This window comes from Heterodontus francisci, chromosome 33 (genome assembly GCF_036365525.1).
Source record: "Heterodontus francisci isolate sHetFra1 chromosome 33, sHetFra1.hap1, whole genome shotgun sequence".
NCBI classification, from domain to species: Eukaryota; Metazoa; Chordata; class Chondrichthyes; order Heterodontiformes; family Heterodontidae; genus Heterodontus; species Heterodontus francisci.
In genome coordinates, this window is record NC_090403.1 from 47,287,934 (window position 1) to 47,300,665 (window position 12,732).

At 43.1% G+C, this 12,732-nt stretch overlaps 1 protein-coding gene across 1 annotated transcript in view; it reads right to left on the reverse strand.

Moving 5' to 3' along the window:
• Positions 1–12,732, reverse strand: part of LOC137348178 (DNA topoisomerase 2-alpha-like) — a 59,769-nt gene that overhangs the window by 18,015 nt on the left and 29,022 nt on the right. Inside the window, exons 22-29 of the mRNA XM_068013495.1 lie at positions 12,563–12,697; positions 11,972–12,172; positions 10,052–10,247; positions 9,688–9,779; positions 7,566–7,709; positions 6,060–6,143; positions 3,081–3,278; positions 1,186–1,306 (exon numbers count right to left, since the gene is read on the reverse strand). Coding sequence (XP_067869596.1) covers positions 1,186–1,306; positions 3,081–3,278; positions 6,060–6,143; positions 7,566–7,709; positions 9,688–9,779; positions 10,052–10,247; positions 11,972–12,172; positions 12,563–12,697 — 1,171 coding nt within the window. The remainder of the gene's footprint in view (positions 1–1,185; positions 1,307–3,080; positions 3,279–6,059; positions 6,144–7,565; positions 7,710–9,687; positions 9,780–10,051; positions 10,248–11,971; positions 12,173–12,562; positions 12,698–12,732) is intronic.

Sequence of the window (12,732 nt, forward strand, 5' to 3'; positions counted from 1 at the left end):
GTGGGGAGAAAAGAGATTCACAGACACAATCACCACACAGCAAGTTGCCAATCCGGTAGTGCCAATACAGCAGGCAATCAATAGGAAACAGGGGGTTGAATTTTATTTGGGTGCCCTTTGAACTCGGCGGGATGCCCGCATTCAGCAGCCACCGAGGAGCCCTGCGATATTTCATGCACCCCCGATGACACGTAGGGGCGAACTTCGTGTCCCTGGCAACGGTGTCCAACACCACTGCACAGGTGCCGGTGCCATTTTTAAAGGGCCATAAGCCCTTACAATGAATTTACATTTTTAAATGGAGAACAGTTCCTGTTTTTATTAAAAATGAAATTAAGTGATGGAGGCCCTTCTCCAACCCGCCACCCCTACCCCCCCATGGTCATTTCATTGCCCGAAATGACCATCAATTGATATTTCAAATACCCAAACTTCACCCCCAACCTTCAATATTTTGCCTTTCAACCCCTTCCCACCATCCCCACATCCAATAAAAATTGATTTTCCCGCTCCTCCGCCCAGAAATTTTTATTACTCTCCCCTCCCCACCAGGTTCTTGCCTTGGAATCTGTGCGGAGTTCCGAAGGCGCGCAAAGGCAGAACGGAGGCTGTAAAATCGGTGTGGGACAGCAATTAAGTCAATTTGAATATATTTAATAGCAATCTACAGATGGAGATGAAGGGCCCACTGCCATGGGGGCCCCCTGCTGCCGGTAATATGCAGCGGGCCCTCCTCGACGTCGTGGGTCGAGGCAGGCCTCTCCCTGCAGAATTTTACTGGCCCCGGCTTTCATGTTGTAATTGCCAAGTCATTTTATGTTTGGTGATGTATGTAATATGTTCTATTTGCCCTATTAAATATACCATTAAAAATTAATAAAGAGCATTTACACAGGAAAGACATGCTCCTTTTCCTCAACCTATCTCAATTACAATACACTAGGGTTATACACCTCCTCTGGAATATACAATATGATTGTGCACAATCCCCAGAAGGTCCACTGCAGTTACTTTCCTCTCCCCCCCAGCAAGGGAATATTTGACATGTCTCTGTGGAAGGTGGCTGCAATTGGGCATTCAATGGAGTGGAAGAAATTCAACGTGTCCATGTACAATAGTGCCACATGCTGGTTTTACAATGTGCTAGTTCCAGCCATTCTCAGTTAAGTGACATAGTACACTTACCCGCTTCCGTTTTCACTTTCTTGGAGAGTCGTTCTGCAAGGCTTGCATTTTCTTTCAATTCAGGGGAACTTTCCTCTTTATTACCGAATTCCATCTTAACAGCGAGAGAATCTGTTTCACCCTGTAGAGTATCCAAGATTTAAAAAAAATCAAAGTCTAAAATTCACAATACAACCTCAAGAAATAACAACAATCTTACACTGCAGTTCCACAGGATCAAAAATGGACAGATCTGAAACAAGTGGATTTTTAAATAATTCATTATTTTATAGTCTGAAAAGTCTGATATCATGACAACAAAACCAACACCGTCAAAACCATTTCCACTAAAACCAAGTTCTCCAATGTCCATGCAAGAAAAATGCAAGATGGTTTGCGAATTGCAAGCTGTGAATCAGGCTTAAGAGTTCAACTGAAAAGACTAATGTCTGCAAACGCCTGATCAAATTATTCAGCTATATGGCAATCAGTATCCTGCTTACTCCCTCTTCACAAGTATAGAAACATAGAAACAGGAGTAGGCCATTTGGCCCTTCGAGTCTGCTCTGCCATTCAATACGATCATGGCTGATCATCCAAACTCAGTACCCTTTTCCCGCTTTCTCCCCGTATCCCTTATCTCTTTAGCCTTAAGAGCTATATCTAACTCTTTCTTGAATATATTTAACGATTTGGTCTCAACTGCTTTCTGTGGTAGAGAATTCCACAGGTTCACCACTCTATGGGTGAAGAAATCTCTCCTCATCAGTCCTAAAGGGCTTACCACTTATCCTTAGACTGTGACCCCTGGTCCTGGACTTCCCCACCATCGGGAACATCTTTCCTGTATCTAGTCTGTCCAGCCATGTTAGAATTTTATAGGTTTCTATGAGATCCCCTCTCATTCTTCTAAACTCTAGCAAATACAAGCCCAATCGACCCAATCTCTCTTCATACGCCAGTCCTGCCATCCCAGGAATCAGTCTGGTGATCCTTCGCTGCACTCCCTCCATAACAAGAACATCCTTCCTCAGATAAGGAGACCAAAACTGCACACAATACTCAAGGTGTGGTCTTACCAAGGCCTTGTATAACTGCAGCAAGACATCCCCTGCTCCTGTACTCGAATCCTCTTGCTATGAAGGCCAACATACCATTTGCCTTCTTAACTGCCTGTTGCACCTGCATGCTTACCTCCAGTGACTGGTGCACAAGGACACCCAGGTCTCGATGCACCTCCCCCTTTCCCAATCTATCGCCGTTCAGATAAGAATCTGCCTTCCTGTATCTGCCATGTATTTGCCCACTCACTCAACTTGTCCAAATCACACTGGAGCTTCTCTGCATCCTCCTCACACTCCCACCAAGCTTTGTGTCGTCTGCAAACTTGTATACATAAACATTTAGCCAGCAAACCTCATATGGAGTTTTTAAAGAACCGCACCCCATTCAGAGGGCAACATACTATTGTTCCCTTTCAGCTCTTACTGAAAGTTTTTTTTGTTTTGTGGTAGTGGTCAATGAAAATCAAAAGAAGTTGGGTAAATACCAAACTAGTACCAAAGCTGTATTTCTTCATTAATTAGCATGCAGTATGCTATCAATAACAAAAAGCACACGGAAAATTAATGTCAACACTGGAAATTTAAGTCAGTAATTTCATTGACTATAATCGTTACATGAAGTCAATGCAGTAATTAATATTGAAAAAATGTAGCATTCATTGTTATGGCAGCATCTCTTTGGTTAAGGAATTTTCTGTACAGTATATTAACGTCTGCATCAAAACCCAATCATAATAGCAAAGCTATTTTAGTGTTGATGACTATGCTGTCATTTGATTGAATTCCATAATTGTAGTTTAAAAAGCATAAAGTTTGCCTTTAGCAATAGCACCAGAAGCAGATAAGACTCACCTTTCCCTTTTTCTTGATATTTTTCTTGGTGGCCTCTGCCTTCATGGCAGTAGTAACTCTGGGGACAACCCTTCTGCCTTGGGGAGATGGCATGGTTTCTTCTAACTGCATCTTCCTTATTTTACCCTTACCACCTTTGCCTTTAACAGCCTTACTAATGTGTACCAACTCATCGTCTTTTTCCTGCATCTCCACACGCTGAATAAAAAGAAGGAAATCATTTTGGAATGAGAAAATACTGATCTCTTCAGTGAGAAGATGAAGTTCTGTATTCTCAACAAAATTTCTGTGCTGTGTAATGAATGGAATAAAATAAAATAATCTACCATTATATAAATTACACAATAAAATAGCATACTTCTTCAATAAAGCTGTGCACTGACAATATTCCATCCTCAGGGGCGGCACAGTGGCGCAGTGGTTAGCACCGCAGCCTCACAGCTCCAGGGACCCGGGTTCGATTCTGGGTACTGCCTGTGCGGAGTTTGCAAGTTCTCCCTGCGACCGCGTGGGTTTTCGCCAGGTGCTCCGGTTTCCTCCCACAGCCAAAGACTTGCAGGTGATAGGTAAATTGGCCATTGTAAATTTCCCCTAGTGTAGGTAGGTGGTAGGGAATATGGGATTAATGTAGGATTAGTATAAATGGGTGGTTGTTGGTCGGCACAGACTTGGTGGGCCAAAGGGCCTGTTTCAGTGCTGTATCTCTAAATAAATAAAATAAAATAAACCTTTCACTTGACATAATGAAAGATCAACTAGCAAACTCAGCAGCTGTGTTGGTTGTAGTTAGCAGATGTAAAGGAAAAGAACACCTAAAAACAGCAATGAAATACACTGAGCATTACTGAGCTACAACAGCAGGTCAGAGGCTAGGAATCCTGAGGCGAGTAACTCACCTCTTGACTCCCCAAAGCCTGTCCACCATCTACAAGGCACAAGTCAGGAGTGTGATGGAATACTCTCCACTTGCCTGGATGGGTGCAGCTCTAACAACACTCAAGAAGCTGGACACCATCCAGGACAAAGCGGCCCACTTGATTGGCACCCCATCTACAAACATTCACTCCCTCCACCACCGCCGCACAGTGACAGCAGTGTGTACTATCTACAAGATGCACTGCAGCAATGCACCAAGGCTCCTTAGACAGCACCTTCCAAACCCGCGACCTCTACCAACTAGAAGGACAAGGGCAGCAAATACATGGGAACACCACCACCTGCAAGTTCCCCTCCAAGTCACACACCATCCTGACTTGGAACTATATCGCCGTTCCTTCACTGTCGCTGGGTCAAAATCCTGGAACTCCCTTCCTAACAGCACTGTGGGTATACCTATCCCAAACGGACTGCAGCGGTTCAAGAAGGTAGCTCACCACCACCTTCTCAAGGGCAATTAGGGATGGGCAATAAATGCTGGCCTGGCCAGCGTCACCCTCATCCCATGAATGAATAAAAAAAAAGCATTGAAATTGGTCCTTGTTGCACCCATTTTCTGGACAGGAAACCGCTGACAGAGGAACAATTTCGCGGCACAATATCCCATGCCCAAACAGTGCCTGTTTTCAGGCGGCGCCTAAAACAAGTCACAGGCTCCATTCATTTTCATATGTGGGACTCAACATTTGTTTTAGGTCCTCTCACTGAAACAGTGGTCAGCAGATGCCAGACCCATTTAGCAACAAAACTTCAGCATTTAAGAAACAAAAGTCAAGAAAGCACACATTTTAAACAAATTCACAATATGGAATTAGCAAATAAAGAATGAGTCAAGCTATGTAACAATGCTCATTTCCCTTCTGTCTGTATATTGACTTGCAATACTGAGATATGCAGTGTCAGAGATGTTAAATAGAGATCCCATCTGCCTGATCCCTGGCTAAAGAATAGGGTCCTCATTGTGCCCTGCAAACATTCTTCCCTTAATTAAATCAACCAAAATACTTTTACTACAGTTTGTAGGTCTGTGCTGAGATGTATTGGGCTGAATTTTATGTTGCTGCGACCGTAATCAGAGGCACCCGTTAAAAAATGGTGACCCGCATGTACGGGCTTTACTCTGCGGAGCCACCATGATATTAAACATGGTGGCTCATTTACATGGCTGGCGGACCACCGCCCCGATGAAATGGAGGGGGCGGGTGATCATCCCTGTCAACGGGGTCAGGCGCCATTGCGCAGATGCCGCGCCATTTTTAAAGGGCTTCCAGCTCTTCAATTTAATTTAAATTTTTAAAGAAACATGAGTGTAAAAAATTAAATAAAGTTATTCAGACCCTCTCCCATACCATCCCAATGACCACCAAATTTATTACTTGCCCCCTCCCCCCCCAGAAAAAAACTTAACTTGTGCTCCCGAACGTCACCCGCACCCCACCAAATTACATAACTATGAACTTTACCCCTTTCCACCAGACCAATCAAAAACATCTGAGCCCGCTTCCCACCCTGAATACTTACCTGCTCCCCCCTCCCTACCAGTGTTCTGCCTCGGATCTCCGAATGGAGATCTGAAGGCGCAGAAGTGCTGGCCGCTGCCACCAATATGGCATTGGGACCGACGGCAGGAGTGGGTAAGTATTTAATTCATTACTTTAAATACATTTACATATCTAAATTTTGATGCCACCGCTGAGCGGCAGGCGGCCGTCACGAGGCCTCACCGCCACTGGCAATATGGGGCCGGACCTCTCCCGGAGGCATTTTCCAGGCCACCCTGCCACAAACCCGACGTCAGGCAGGCTGTAAATTCTAGCCCATTGTGTTTCCTCCTTTACTATGAACATGCAAATTACCTCATTGTAAATATCTATTTAAAAAAAACCTGCAGCACATTCAACACCATTACAAAAGCCTGTAACCAAAAGAGGAAGTGGGACATGGATGAGGAAAATATTACTGAGTAATCCTGATTTATATAGTGTGATAAGTATAGCATATTAATCGAGTGTGCCTCTGATCAAGTAGAAACAGTTATAGTACCTCAAGCTCCTCAATGAAGGCTGCCAAGTCTTCCTTCCATATGTCTGTTGGGGTTTTTCTTTTCACATTTTTCAATTCTTTATCCTAACATAAAAGAATTTGGAATTACAGACCAAGTAAGATTAACTCCTATTTTCTGAGTCACGTACTGCGGATTCCTCACTTCCCAAATTGGGAGCGCATCAGAGATATGGGTGTAGAAATTGGGCCATGAGGCGTAGCTCACACAACCCATGGGGGGAGCTTCATTCCAGCGGCGGGGGTCTCAGTGTCTGCAAAAAGTGACGCCGAGATCGCCTGTCGCCTCTTTTCCAGAAGGCCCACCAAATCTAGTGCCAATCAGGCACTTAAGTGGACAGCGCTGGGCCTTCCACAGGATCAAGGGCCCCATCGCCGGAACTCCCGTCCAATCAGAGGACGGTGGCTGCTGCAGGAGCAACTACTGGAGGCCGAGGAGCATTGCTGGAACCAGGCTTCAGGTAGGTCAGGGTGGGAGGGGTCTCGCAGGGGTGTGTGTGGGGAGGGGGTCAGCAAGGGTACTGGGGTGGCTCTCAGTGGGACTCCCCCTTCCTAATGCTGGGTCCCTTGTTCAGGCAAAAATGCCTTTAAATGAGGCCCTCCCCTCCCCTGATTTTCTGCGTGGCGACAGGGCTGACCGCCACATGGCTAACTGTATCTGCGGTGGGAAGAGGCCCTTAATTGAGGGGTTAATTGCCCAGTTAAGGACCTTAATGGGTGGCAGGGCAGGAAGGCTGTTCACAGGCCTTCCCGCCCTGGACTAAATTTTGGCAGAGGCGGGATGGTGGCAGGAACCCTCCCCGCAGCCACCATCTCACACAATTTTATGCTCTCCCCTCCTCCAAACCCAGGGCGGACAAGAGCATAAACTTCTGCCCCATGTCTGAATGTGGGGCCTGAGGCATTTACCTCAGTTGAGCCTCGGTCCTTATTTCAAAAGAACGAGCAAAGTTTCAAGATTCCACTAGTGAAGAGGTTTACAAGTTTGGACTGCTGTTAGTGTTGTCAGATATTGGGAATGCAAGGAAGATCAGTGCCAGGAACAGCAGTGATTGGGTAGATGTGTGCGCCAGAAATGCCAAACGGGTCCTTTAATGTGGAGCCGGTTAGTTTCCCTGCATGGAGCCAATGCTGGTGTGGGCAATCTCAAGGGAAATCAATCTTACAGAAGGGAGCCTCAAACAGTTGTTAGGCCCCTTATTTGCATATGCAAAAGATCCAACATCTGCTTCAGGCATGGGTAAGGTTGCTTCTTGTTTGGCCAAAAATGAACTCATGCTTCCTGCCTGTCATATTAGGGCCATCTGCTATGTCACAGCACACCAATACCCAATATCAACAAATTAATTTAGAAACAAATGCAACAGTCTCATGGTACCTGAAACCGCTTGGAGACAGATACTGATTAGAGACAGAATATCATTCTCCAGTACAAATAAGTTTACCCTTACAATTAGTGTTAGTCTCCATTAATCTATGTTAACCTACTTTGACATCTCTCTGCTTAAGCAATTCATCCTTCTTTTCTTTGGTCAGATACCACATGGGCATATTCAAAAGATAGTTGAAATCTGCCCCAGACGAAGTGGTGGTTTCCTCTCCTTCTGTATTCTCCAGCTCAGATTCTTGCTCCTGTCAAGAAGCAATTAAAAATGGCTATTCAAGAAAAACAAAACAAATGCAGATAGTATCCTCTTAAATCTAGGTGAGGTCTAAACTCCTACCTTAAAGTAGAAGGGAAAGGAAAGACTTGCAGTTATATAACGCCTTTCATGACCACCAGACATCTATTGCCAGTGAAGTACTTTTGAAGTGTTGTTATGTAGGCAATGCGGCAGCCAATTTACACACGGCAAACACCCACTAACAGCAATGTGATAACGATCACACATCTGTTTTTGTTATGTCGATTGGGGATAAACATTGGCCAGAACACAGGGGATAACTCCCTATCTCTTTGAAATAATGCCACAGGATCTTTTACATCCTACTTGAGCAGGCAAATGGGGCCTTGGGTTAACATCTCATCTGAAAGACGGCACCTCTGACAGTGCCGCATTCCCTCGGTATAGCACTGGAGTATCAGCCTTGATTTTTGTGCCCTGAAGTGGGACCTTGTGATCCAGAGGTGAGAGTGCTCCCAACTGAGCCACGGCAGACACAAATACATAAATGAAGTTTTGAAATCCACAGATTCACACCTCCATACTTAGTGAATGTACTCAATAGGTGCTCAAGTTTTTCACCCTGGACACTCTATCCATGGCAGGATAGAATACTAATTAGCAAGATTTCCAATGGAAAAATATAATAGATATTGCCACCAAGCAAATGTGTTTGTGTAGTAATGGGTTACTGTTAAGATCTGGTGCTGTAAACATGTAGCATCACTGCCTGCTACTGCAAAGATTCTATTAAACATCACAATGTAATCAAACTGCTTTCATCAATTCTTTCAGAGTAGCTTTGAAAAGTATACATCAACCGTAGCAAGAATTTGAATTTACTGGTTAATGATTATTCAAGTATTTTGTGTGTTCCAGACAAATATGATGTCCACATGGTGCCACAAGGATTTGTGTTTATACACATATATGCATAAACCTGCATGCTTTTGTCCAAATTTCAAACACTGCAACTTGATTCAACCACATTGCTGTAGTACTTCTGGCATTTGACATCATCTGTTACACTAGGACACATGTATCCTGTAAAGTGCAGATTCCATAGTTCCAAGTAGTTTAGAAGGAGCAGTTTAAAAAAAAGTCTGACAAGTTGACAAAAGTTCAGTGCTAATTACCATTATTTTCAACCTTGGCGTCCTGCTTGACCCTAAGCCCAGCTTCCAACCCCATATCATCTCCATCACCAAGAGTGCCTATTTCCAGCTCTGTAATATCTCCATTTCTACTCCTGCCTCAGCTCATCTGCTGTTGAAACCTCATTCATGCCTTTGTTAACTCTTGGTTCGACTGTTCCAATGCTGTTCTGGCTTTATCTCCTATCTTGCACCCTCCATAAACTTGAGCTGATCCAAAACTCGACTGTCCATATCCTAATTTGTACCAAACCCTGTTTGCCCACCAGTCCTGACATATGTTGGCTCCAAATTCTACAACACCTTGATTTTAAAATGTATTCTTGTTTTCAAATCCCTTCATGGCCTTGCCCCTCCCCACCTCTGGAAACTCCTGCAGCCCTACAACCCTCCTAAATCTCTGTGCTCTTCCAATTCTGGCTCTTGTGCAATCTCGATTTCCATCACTCCATCCTTGGCGGCCATGCCCTCAACTGCCTAGGCCCCAAGCTCTGGAATACAGTGTCAAAAACTCTTCACTCTCCTTTTAAGATGTTGCTTAAAACCTACGTCTTTGACCAAGCTTTTTGTTACCTGTCCTAATATCCCATGTCAAATTTAGTTTGATAAGGCTGAAGTGCTCTGGGTGTTTTACTTAAAGGTGCTATTTAAATACAACTTTTTGTTGTTGTTATTCATGATACATTTCAACTTAATAGATCCACTTGTAACATCATTACAAACAAAAAACTTTATTATAATTCTCATTATTGGTTACAGCTCAAGTCACAACTAATGTTACTGGCATATCACCTTTTCCTGAGATTTTTTCCAGCTTTTCAAAGGATCTGAGTCATAACCTCGGTCTAGCAGTAACTCGATCAATTCACGTTTTGGTTTGTTTTCTGCACAGGGAAGAAAATTATAAATCGGATATTAGACTTAAAGACTGCCAGAGGAAGAGGCATCCTTGCACATTAAATGGCCCGAACTTCAGATAGAATTTTGTAGTTTATTTTCACTGGGTATTAAAATCGTATAGGAACATACGGTGGAACATCCTACAGAATATAAATCAGATATTGCCTTCAAGTATTTTGACCTGCACTCCCATCTGTAGCATAGACAAGACCACAATGTATGCTGCTTAAACCTTAGGTAGTTTTTAAACACTTACCAATGACCAATGTGCCTTCAATCTTCTCCAAAATAAAACGAGCCTGATTGCTTAGTTTTCTATATTCTGCTTCTAGTAATCCCTCAAGCCAATCCTTTCTTAAACCATAATATTTGAACCGCAAGTCAAAGAACTCTTTCAGTATGTCTTGTACATTTTCATACTTCTTCAGACAGCCAACATGGTCAAACAGCACCTAAAAAAACCAGAAGCAATTAGAAAACCAAATCAAGATGACTTTTAACCAATCAGCAGAGTCTGGGTTCAAACCAGTTTTGAAAAAAAACTAGTGTGCTGATCCACTATACCAATCATCCATTTGGAGTTGGAAATATACACCACTTTAAATCATACTTTTTTCACCTTCCTATTTATTTTACTTCTCCTCTAATAGGTCTCCCATGTAAGTTCAGGACAAAGTATATTTCTCGCAAAGCATTAGTGAAGCTGTAGATAATCAGCTTCTGAATCTCTGGTCCAGGTTTTAAAGGGAGAGTGGATACAATGTGCACAAACCCTGAATTGCCTGCACACCCAGAAAATTTAGGGATGTGGAGGCCCAAACGCTGTTAATGTCCAAGCCTCATTTCTATAAATGCTAAGTGATTCACCTGAACCTGGCCAGATCCATTAACTGGCTAATGTATGAATTCCATTGGGATTAGTCCTCAGCATTGAGGGAGGGCAGTGGTGGGAGGAGGGAATAAGTTTATGTCAAAGGAGGTGCAAGATTTCTTTCTGGAGGTCCAGATAAGCATTCTTGCTCCATCTGGCCCACAAGGACACCCAAGAAAGAATCAATAGACACATCTGCCTGGGCCTCTTCTGGCCACAATTGCCTTCCTGACAGGTTTGGCATGATGGGGAAGCTGTCACTGTTTCCCCACTGAGGCCTCCAACTAAAATTGCACATCAGGCTGCAATTATGCCATTCTGTCTTCATCTACATATTTAAACAAGTCCAGCTTGGGTCGATGAATGGTCAAAAGCTTAACGGTTAACACTGGGATATGCCAGGAAGGCAGCAGGATCAGAGGGGCTAATTTGAACTGGGATAGTCAGAGTAGAAACAAGAGATCAAAAAGTATTTTGTTTCTAAGAAAAAAAAATAGACCAGGTAGAAAGAAAGAAAATAAAGTTAGAATATAAAGACATGATCATAGGGAGACTGGGAAGACAAGGCAAGAAATATCAGTGTCCATTTCGACATCAATGCACACACTTAAAATTAACACAATGGCCACCCTAGGGAGACTGACCTGAAAAATAAATTAATTTTTATTTTACGCTAATAGATCTCTTGTGGTTTTGGCCATGTGAGTTCAAGACAAAGCAAATTTCCCTCAATGCATTTAGTGATTGTGTAGGTCTTCAACTTCTGAAGCTCCATCTAATGGTAGAAGTGTATACTTGCAGGTGAGAGGTGGTGAAAACAGCCTGCAAAATAATTGTTAGAAAGAAAAGAGATGGCAGTCTGACAAAGACACAGTCAGGGGGAAACTGAAACAAAGGAAGAAGCAAACGGTGAGTAATGTATCTAAACCTAATTGTTATCTAGCAGGAATATTTGCAATGGTCTGGAGTTGTCTTAACAGCATTACTGTACGTATTGGTGCAAGGTCCTACAAATTTTTAGAGCTTTTGAAGCTTCATCCAGTGGGACAAGCAACATACCCCTTTTTTTGAGGGGTGTACAGACAATTTGTTTAAGTGTGGAGCTGCTCATGCGTGGTAACTTAAAGGGGACGACTTGTGCATGGCCTGCACAGGAATTTCAGGTTACTGCACGGCTGCACAGCTTAGAGGGAATAATGGGTACAAGTATGTAGGTGCTGGAGCAACTGTTTTTTTTGTCAGTGTTGATACCCAAACAAGACTGCAATATACATCGAAAATTTAATAATTATAAAAGTACTGTACCATTGAGTTGCATGTAAGGGGGATATTTAGTTTGAAGACTTTGTGCAGTCCTGCTGCTTCTGCCTCAGCCAGTTTCTGCTCAGTCATTGTTACTATGAAACGTACAGTGGTATCAGTGTGGTACTCCTTATAATCAGTGATCAATGATGGAGTCTTCTCTGTTCCAGTCAACATTGGTTCTAGTACTTGCTCCTTGTAAGTCTGCATAAAATATAACGGCAATGAGAAGTTGTCCATTATGTCAAAGGGGATAAAGTGTATAATTACTTTATCAACACAAGGTATACACCTCACTCAAATATTGTAACTCAAAACAATCTTGACATAGCCAAACAGCCCTCGAAATAGTGACTGTGGTTAAGCGTAGAAGTACAATGTAACACTACCAGTTGACCACAAGCTGCGGCCTAGTACGAAATCCATGTAAAACTAATGCAACCAGAAAACTACAAAAAACTTCACTCTGAGATGGACGGTAACAGTAAATGCCTGAGCACAAGTATTAGACCACAAAGCCTGCTTAAAATCTTTCTTGTGCGACTTTTATACAACAACTGCAGTTTAACAATAAGGTCTGAAAACTCCAGTTACCTGAGTCCATGTCTTGATTGGGAGTTCAGAAATTTCTATCGTGGTGGTATCCAGCACTGAGATTTCACCATTAATCATGTACTGATTGGCACCCAACTCAAAAATTGTACCCTTGAAGTTCTTGTAATTAGGAAGCTATTGAGAAACAATCCAACATACATATCAGAAGA